The sequence below is a fragment of the Protobothrops mucrosquamatus genome, unplaced genomic scaffold (assembly GCF_001527695.2).
Source record: "Protobothrops mucrosquamatus isolate PMUCROS unplaced genomic scaffold, P.Mucros_1.0 scaffold_146, whole genome shotgun sequence".
In the NCBI taxonomy this organism is placed as follows: Eukaryota; Metazoa; Chordata; class Lepidosauria; order Squamata; family Viperidae; genus Protobothrops; species Protobothrops mucrosquamatus.
The window spans coordinates 422176-431145 of NW_015386222.1; the positions used below are offsets into that span (position 1 = coordinate 422176).

At 35.9% G+C, this 8970-nt stretch overlaps 1 protein-coding gene across 4 annotated transcripts in view; it reads right to left on the reverse strand.

The window, feature by feature from the left end:
- Positions 1–1215: 1215 nt before the first annotated feature.
- The window catches only part of SMIM5 (small integral membrane protein 5), a 33618-nt gene continuing 25863 nt past the window's right edge, over positions 1216–8970 (reverse strand). For all 4 annotated transcript variants that reach the window (XM_015819219.1, XM_015819203.1, XM_015819195.1 and 1 more), the window contains 2 exons: positions 3415–3571; positions 1216–1974 (listed from right to left, as the gene is read on the reverse strand). In XM_015819219.1, coding sequence (XP_015674705.1) covers positions 1859–1974; positions 3415–3541 — 243 coding nt within the window. In that variant the 5' untranslated portion in view covers positions 3542–3571 and the 3' untranslated portion in view covers positions 1216–1858. The remainder of the gene's footprint in view (positions 1975–3414; positions 3572–8970) is intronic.

The window sequence follows — 8970 nt, forward strand, 5'->3', positions numbered from 1 at the left end:
GGAGGCTTTTCATCACTCTTCATAGCATATAGAAATAGAACTTGCTGGCAGATGTTGCTGAAATGCAGCTCCCTGCATCTCTCATCTTTACTTACGTTGATTGAGGTTCTTCCCAATTATAGCTCTAAATGTCTGGGCCATAGGTTTCTTATCCTTCCACTAAGAAAAACAATTTCAGTTGTACCTTAATGCAGCAACACTGCATGACAACTCGGTTGGATGCTTGATAAATTTGGTTTTGCAGCTTGCCTGGGACTGCAGAAATTTGGAAGCATTAAATATTTGCAGGCACAATATATAACTGGTGCATTGCTCTAAGCTTGAGTCAAAAAGGTTTTAATTGAGGTATGGCATATATATTCAGCATATTTAAAGTGCCGAACCAGAATAAGGGTTTATTAATCTATTATTAAAAATGTGGATTCATGGGATAGATATCTATGAGATTTTGTATTGTGATAACAGGTAACCCTATTTCACCTTAAATTTGGAGTCAAACCGCTTTGTGGTAAATGAGATAGTTAACTTATTACTACAATAGGAATCTTAACAGTCTTCCTGGAGGTGATGACAGATATAGTCCAATACCTCTAAAGAACAACAGAGATACTGTTATCCATCACCAACTTTTCTATTTCCACTTACACAAGTCAAGTGCCATTGTTTCTCTCTTGTGCACATATAACCCCCTTTGAAATCGACTGAAGCAGAAACTGTCTCTTTGGAAAGGGATTTATACTCTGTTGTAAGCTGTAGCTGGGTAGCTCATTCTTGGTTATGTTTTTGCTGTACCATTTAGCATAATGCTGTTGTCCAGCTGCTGCATACATTTCCTGAATTAAACCTGCTCTTACAGTACTCTGTCTGATCTCTCCGTGTATAAATTCACCTTGAAACACAGGATCCCAATGAAGGGAGCAAAGGATTAAACTGCAAACCTCAGTGAATGGTTGGAAGAATTCCTGTTACCATGCCTCTTTCTTGAGTATAGTCCAAGAGTTGCCTTTTTTCCCCCTTTGGTATATTTTAATTGCCTTAAATATAACATGAGCCCACCACAACTATAAATTATTCACAAGAGTATTCATAGAGGACATGCATAAATCTTAAGCCCAACATAAGTTCGAGTGATTCTTTTGTTCCCTCTTTTTGAGTTAAGGATTTGTCATATACAAAGCTTAAACAGAAGACACCAAAACATTAAAAAGGCAGTAATTTTTACAGACAAGAAATAATACAGCATTGTGAGCATTATCGTATCCTTTCGGCTTTCCTTGGGTATACAGCAGCTACAGCATATGTCCTCTCTTTGACAGTTGTTTATTCTTTTATTTAGTAGGGAAGGAAGAATAGAGAATTTGTTGCTGCTTTTCTTTGCTGTCTCTGAACTCGTTTGTCAGCGTCAAGCCTGCATGTTTTCTGAATGAATGACTTGCTTAGCTATCGTGTCTCTGGTTAACTTAGCTTTAAATGGTTGAGCAGACTTCATTCTGCTGAATGCTTGCACATATCTTGATCTCTCTGGGGCTTCCTCAGCTGTAATGTGGAAATGAAATCTGGTGTAATTTTCCTCTGCATGTTTGCCCAGATTTTACACTTGGAATTTTGTGGAATTTTAAAAATTGTATTGCCTTGATAGGTTGAGAGAGAAAAATATTGCAAGTGGTGCATTTTCAACATATCAAAAGCCTTGTCGTAAAACAGAGTCCTGTGTTCAGGTTCAATCTCTTTTTCCTTCTCTCTCTCTCTGTCTCTTATTTTATCTCCTCATTTACCATTATGTTCCATGGGTTGGTATGCCATGTTGGAGTCATTCCAAGTCTTTCCCCAACTTCAGTGTTCTTTTTTCAGTTCAGTTTTATAAATCATCTGCAGGCTGAACCTCACTCCTTTTGGCCTTCTCTTTTGGTTTTCCATTGTAAAAGCAGCTGCAGCAAAAGCTGCAAGCTATGATCATCATTGAAAGCATCGTAACTGAAAGGTGAAAGGAGACAAAGAATATTGGCTTTGGAAATGGACCAGAAATGAGAACCAGCCCAGCCCACTACGCAGTGAGTGTAGAAGATGTACTCCAGATGTAGCTTTGGAAAGTAATTTCTGAGATTGCTTATAATGCCAACAAAATACTAGTTGGTGAGAATTATTACGTTTGATATTCAAATTATAAATTGGGGCTTAGTGTTTTTAATTGTTGAGCTTCTTGGGCTTAAAGTTGTTGTTATGCTTTCTGCCACATTCAGTGAGGAAATGTGGAAGGAGAGGTAGGTATAGCTGAATGCCTGGTGCAGAAAAAACCTAAGCAAAGTGTTTGGGTATGTGCACATCCCACCCTTCTCCTTCTACATAGACTTGAGGAGAATTTTAGTGGATTTAGTTTCGCTTCCCACAAATCCTGGGTTTTCCTCTTCTCCGGACCACTCAAAAGGGGAGGAATAGACTCAACAATTTGCTTAGATTTCTTCAGGCTAGTCTGCCAACGTCTCCTTTTTACACTTTAAATTATTCTTCAGCTGCTTTTATTTATGGTTATGTTCCTAAAAATTAATGGGCCTTAATTAAATGTTCATTTGTTCTGTGAACTCTTTTACTCCTCCTGATCTAGTTTAGAGCTGGTTCAAATATGCACATGTTATTAGAATATTTCAGAAGTAAATTTCCATGGAAATATAACCCCAGACATTTCATATTGCTCCACACAATCTGCTTTCTAATGCTTCAAGTATCCCTTCTTTTTACACTGATAAACGCCCAATTATAAACGTGTGTACTTCGGTATAATGTTGAGATGTGCATGTTTACAATTAAAGGTAGTCTTCGCTTAGTGGCCACAATTGGGACTGGCAATCTGGTCATTAAGCAAAGCAGTTGCTAAGTGAAACTATTCTAATGATCTTAGTTCAGCTTTCCTTTGCTTTACAAACCAGCGAACATCATAAATGAGAGGTCTGGTCGTAAAGTTACTTTTTTGCTACTGTTGTAACTATTAATAGTCATTAAACAAGGACTATCTATGCTTAGTGTTTATAACCTGGAACAAAAGTGATGCTAGTACAGTTTTTAAATCAGAAGCCTTATTCTCATAATTCTTACTTTGTTGATTGACCATGCTGATTTGGAATAGTAGGCATTGTAGCCCTGCATATCTGAAGCCATCCAGTTCAAAAAGCTTGGTTTAAATATTGTATACATGCTACCATATTGAAAAGCTTTGCTGTATTGCACTATACATAAAGACTTTAGACTATCCCATTCTAAATTAAAGCATTTAGTTCCTTCTGAACTTTATAGTCTTTAACAAATCAGAAAAGATTTAAATTACAGAATAAGCTTATGAAACAGTACTATTTAGAGCTCCTATCAAACATGGTAGCTGAGCCCAGATCTGTTGCAAGCATCAGGAAGTTGTATACTTACCAATGAATAAGATAATAATAAAAAAACAGACGATCTCCAGTGGGTCAGCTTTGGGTAGTCTCTGGAGTTTAAGCCATAATTTGTAACCAATAGCATTGAGCTCCTTCTGAAACTCTTTGAAGGACATTCTGCTGTTCTCAGTCCACACCTTGCAGCACTGGGGCACAGAGAAGAAGGTAGAAAATGTGTTTTGCTTTAGTGTCAGCTTGTGAATGCCAGGAAAAAGACCTGCCTTTTATTTGAAGCCAGCAAAAAGCAAGATCATTAACAAAACAAGTTTATCCGGGCTGTGCCCTAGGATTTTCAGACAGCTGCTTGGATGAAGGTTCTCCAAAGTTACCGAAACATAAAAATACATTGAAAGCAATCAAATGCTAATTTGCATTTGCCTCATTTTAGAGTTGTAGCACGAGTGTAGCATCTCCTTGTATAGAGCCCAAACAATTAATCATGGGCATATGTGTTTATTTAAAGTATGTGTGTTGTGTCTTCATAGTACATTATCAATGGTTTGTTCTATTGACCGCACACTGACAGTTAAGGAGGGCTTATAATTCACTTGCTGACTTTTCTTGATCTTCCATTGAGAAAATAATCTGTTAGTGCTCCAGTTACTTCCATCTCAAAATAAAGCAAGCTTGGAGCAAATCCAGCCTGAAGTGCATCATATTGCCTTTCACATAGTAAATGATGTTCTAAGTTCTACATTCCATCCCACTAACAAGTATTTGTTTCTGTTCCAGAGTTGTTGGAGTTCTATCTGCTACATTCCAAAACCTCTAGTTTAAGAGTGGCATCACTATTTCATTCTGAATGCTTTGTTCAGTGCTGTTTTATAGTATAATTCAGATTAGATATATTCTAAAATATAGCACAGAAATTATGAAGCTGTATATACTACCATAAAATAATAAGAAAGGGACCACAAAGTAAACATCTGTTACAATTTCATTCTTTTTGACCTAGCTACCAATTTGTTGTGAGCTATGTATTGCCTTAAAGCTGTTGAAAAATGACAATGTAATAGCATGTAATATAATTAAAATCTCAGGGGAACTCCTTAACCTAAGGAATTAGACTAGCTCCAATTATAGTATTAGTGACATTTGACTTGGAAATGGATTTTGGCTACAGATGGTGGGGGAGATCAGGCAGTTTGAGAAAATCACCCTATCATTTGGACAGACGGTGCTTCCCCTTACCCTCCCTTGGCATCTCAGAACATCGTGTGTTTTTTTAACCTGGGGAAATATAGGCATATTTCTAAACAAAAGGATGCTTACATGGAAGTCCAGAGATGTAGTTTTGAATAAAGAAAATGCTTGACTCCAGTGCTTTCAAATGAGACTCAAGGAAGATTGGTGGATACTGAAGCAGGTGCCCATAAAATAAATTGCCTATAGACATCTCATAACCTACAATTATATTTATGGGAGGTTCTTGTTATGTTATACCTTGTATTGTTTATTTTTTATTTTAAATGATAAATGCATGTGGTCTTATACTCTATGTGTTGGCAGAAATATGGGAATTAAATTCATAAATACCTAAAATCTTTCAAGATTGAATCAGTAATTGCTAGAATTATGTCTAAATAATGTTGATTTTTTTCTTGTATATCTTGTATATCATGAATTAGAGGATTATTATCGAAGCAGTGTGTTAAGGTATTTAATTTAATAGCTGAAACAGTAAAGTGATTAATGGGTCAGAACTCATAGTGGTAGTTGACTGGTTGGAGAGTACGAGCTCCTGAATGATACAATCTATGTTATGATTGGTTGCTGGATATAAAAGGGAAGTTTCCCCTTTTCCCGCCTTTTTTCTTCTGCGTGCTCTGTATGCTGATCTGTAATTTACCTGATGATATAGTGATGTGCCTGACTACCTTATTTGCTGTAAATATAGATGTTAAATATATTTATTTATATAAAACTACAGCTTCTCTGACTCCATTTGAACACCTGCTGCGCAATTCCCTGACATGTTATGGGCCCAGAAGCATCCAGAAGCGACAGTAAAAATTTCTATGAGGTAGGGTTCAGAGAAAGGTTGAGGATTATTGCCCTGTAAAGACATCACAGTGCTATCTGTTACAGGAATGGGAGGAGGATTTCCTTTGGCTCATCTTAATAGGACAAATTATCTCTCATAGAGCCTAAAATTGCAGATGTTTCTGTGGAGGGAGGATTTGTGGACAACTGTAAGCAATCTTCCAGCAGATCTCAATGAGGAACAGCAAAAACTAAATGAAAAAGCACTAACCAGCATTCTTTTGTGCTTGGAAGATAGTCAGGTAATACATGTGTGTGGACTCATATCTGCTAGTGAATGCTGGCTTGCCTTACGGGAGACGGCATGCAGCAAAGTAACTCTCACCAAAACTTTTTAGAGAGCAAGGCTACAGTCTGGAGAAAGTCTGTCAGATCACCTCCAGTTCATGAGGAAAACCCTCCTCAAATTAGAAGAACAAGGAATGGTGTTTTCAGAAGCGCACAAAGTGTATATTGTGCTGAGCTCCCTTGATGATACATGGGATGTATTGGTAGCAAGCCTTGAGTTCATAAATGAGCATGATTTAACTGAGATGTAACCGGGAGGCTTTTGGAAGAAGAACAGAAAAGATTAGAAAGAAACAAATGATATTAATATACAGCTCAGTCAAAATGAGCACATTTCACAGAGATAACAAGGTGTGAGAGAAAGTCTGTTTAGTAAAACGCTGCTTTGCATGTAGATTCACTCAACATATCCAGAGAAATTGCCCAGTAAGAAGATTAAAACAACAAACAGGAAAGAAACGGCACAACAACAGAAGAAGGAAGACACACAGGTTTCTTTGGTGAAAGCAAAAAACAAAGACATTAAAGACATTTAGTTGTTGGACAGTGGGGCAAGTGAGCATATTGTAATAATGGATCCTTCCTAGACATCCTGATCAACAAGGACCACAAAATTTTTTTCTAGTCTGGGACCAGTTGCCCAGGAATATGTGAGCCTGGCAAATAGTAATAATTCTTTTGCACATGGGCAAGGAACAGTATATGTACCATGTATTGGTAAGTCGTTTGATAAGGTTTTATGTGTACCAGATTTAGATCACAATTTGCTGAGTGTGTCTTGCTTAGAGAATGAAGGGTATGACGGAATTTTTATAAAGGGTACATGCAGAGTCCTAAAGAATAACAGGTTGTGTGCTCAAGGTTTGAAACTGAAGAATTTATATGATTTGTACCACAAGGAAACTAGTGACAGTGTGCAAACAATAATTTCTAATGAACCAAAGCATAATGAGTGTGCACATTTATTACACAAAAGACTGGGTCATGCAAGCTTTAAATTATTACAGAAAATGCCTGACTTGGCTGTAGGTTTTAATGTAAAAGATTGTGACAACTATTTGGATTGTGTTATTTACAAAGAGGCCAAATTGAAAGTATACCATGTCAGCAAAAGAAGTGATAGGAAATCTGACTTCCGGTTTTGCGTGGTAGTGACCAGTTGCGGGCTTGCGGATTCTCCACACTCCCGCAGCTAATTTTACCCTGTCAGGGGACACTAAATGGGTCTAAGTCACCCCAGAGCAGCGGCAAAGAAAGAAGGGTGCCTCAGTGCTTCTGGAACGGTGGTGGCCATTCCGTTCGACTTGGGGAAAGTCTTCTAACCTGACAGGAGAAAGGCTGGCCGTACTTCATCGACCAGCCAAGCTACTAGCAACTGAAGTCCAAAAGTACTAACCAGCACAACTTTGAACAACGTGCTTGAAACTAGGTGAGGAATTCAATGTTCTCTTTTCTATCTATATTTAATTTCCTGGAAAAGATCCCCAAGAAGCAAAATACCTCTGAAAGGGAAGGAGGGGGATTTCTGCCCCATTCTTATACTAATGGAAGCGGCAAATTAATCTTTTTATGGAAGATCAAAATATATGGAAGTGAAATAAATATAAAACCTAAAATTTAAAACTTAAATCTGGATAAATCTAAAATTGTTTGAATGGTTAAGACTCTCATTTTAAAGATAATTGTTCATTTTGGAAATTGAAAAACAAATAGTTTCTGGAATCTAGTGGTGGATGAAGACTATGACAGCTATAACTTTAACATCAGACTTGGCAAAACCTGAGAAAAGCTAATCTGTGTTTGTGACCTTCAGAGCTTTAACAACAAAGAACAGCTGTGACAAAAAAAGACAATAATCTGGGCTGTAGACAAAGAGAATTATAAATTTCAGAAAAAATTTTTTTTGAACTATTTGGATTACAAATATCTATTTAGTTGGGACTCTAAAGCTATTTGCAGAGAAAAGAAAGGAAGAGAAAAACTCAAATTCTTGGCCATCATGGATCAGAGACATGTAGAAAGAACATATCAAGAAAACATAAATACTCCACAGAAGGAGATATATAGTATACTGCAACTAATTCAAACAACAGTGACTTTAAACCACAAAGAAATCCAAAATAACTTTGAAAATATAAATCAATCTATTTCCAAGTTAACTCTACAACAAAAAAATTCCCAGAAAACAACAGAGAAGGAGCAGATAAAACAAATAAATGGATATAGAATTGAGAATAAACTTAAAGATGGAACTTAACAAAACAAGGTAACATGATTTAATCCTAGTGGGGGGGAAAAATCACAAGAATTGGGAAAAAAACAACTTATCCCTTAAGACTACAAAATAAATCTGAGGACAAGAAAAGATTGGATAAAATGGACTTAGAGATGTCAGGAACATCGGAGAGAAAGGAAATGATAAGAGAAGCAGAGAGAAAGAAAAAGAAAAAGATTTTCAACAAACATGGAAAGGCAGAAGTCCCGTACAAAGACACTTCACTTGATTTACTTTTTATATCTACATAACATTTACGAACATATGGAAAACCCTTTTGATTCAGCAAAATACATTGATTAAGAAAGATACTGGGCAAAGGAAATAGACTAAAGTCGAAACCAAGAAAATAGACAATGGGACTTAACCAGAGAGAATACTTAAAAAAGAAACATTTGTTTGAATATGGTTAAAGAAATAAAAAGGATTTGGAATATATATGTCATTCTAAGAGGGATGAATTCCCTAAATAATATAGTATGCTTTTTTCCCTTTTTTATTCTCTTTCTTAATATGAGTAATATAAAAAAGTTGAAATGACTTAGATAAAGGAAATATTTTAGATATTTAAATGTGATTGAATTTAAGAAAATTATAATGGATAAAAATGTTTTGAATAAGAGTTAAAGGACTAGATGACTAGATGTATTAAATGGAATATTTAAAGATTAAACATATTTTAATTATGGTTAAAAATAAGAAATTTTGGAAACAAATATTATTATTATTTATTAAATTTATATTATTATTATTTATTAAATTTATATCCCGCCCTTCTCCTTGCGGACTCAGGGCGGCTGACAATCGATTAAAAATACACAAATGACAATTACAAGATTAAAATTAATTAAAAGGAAATATTTAAATATAGTCTAATTAAAATATAATTAAAACCCCCTCTAAAAATTGCCCTAGGCCAGTCCTGCAAGCTGGAATAAC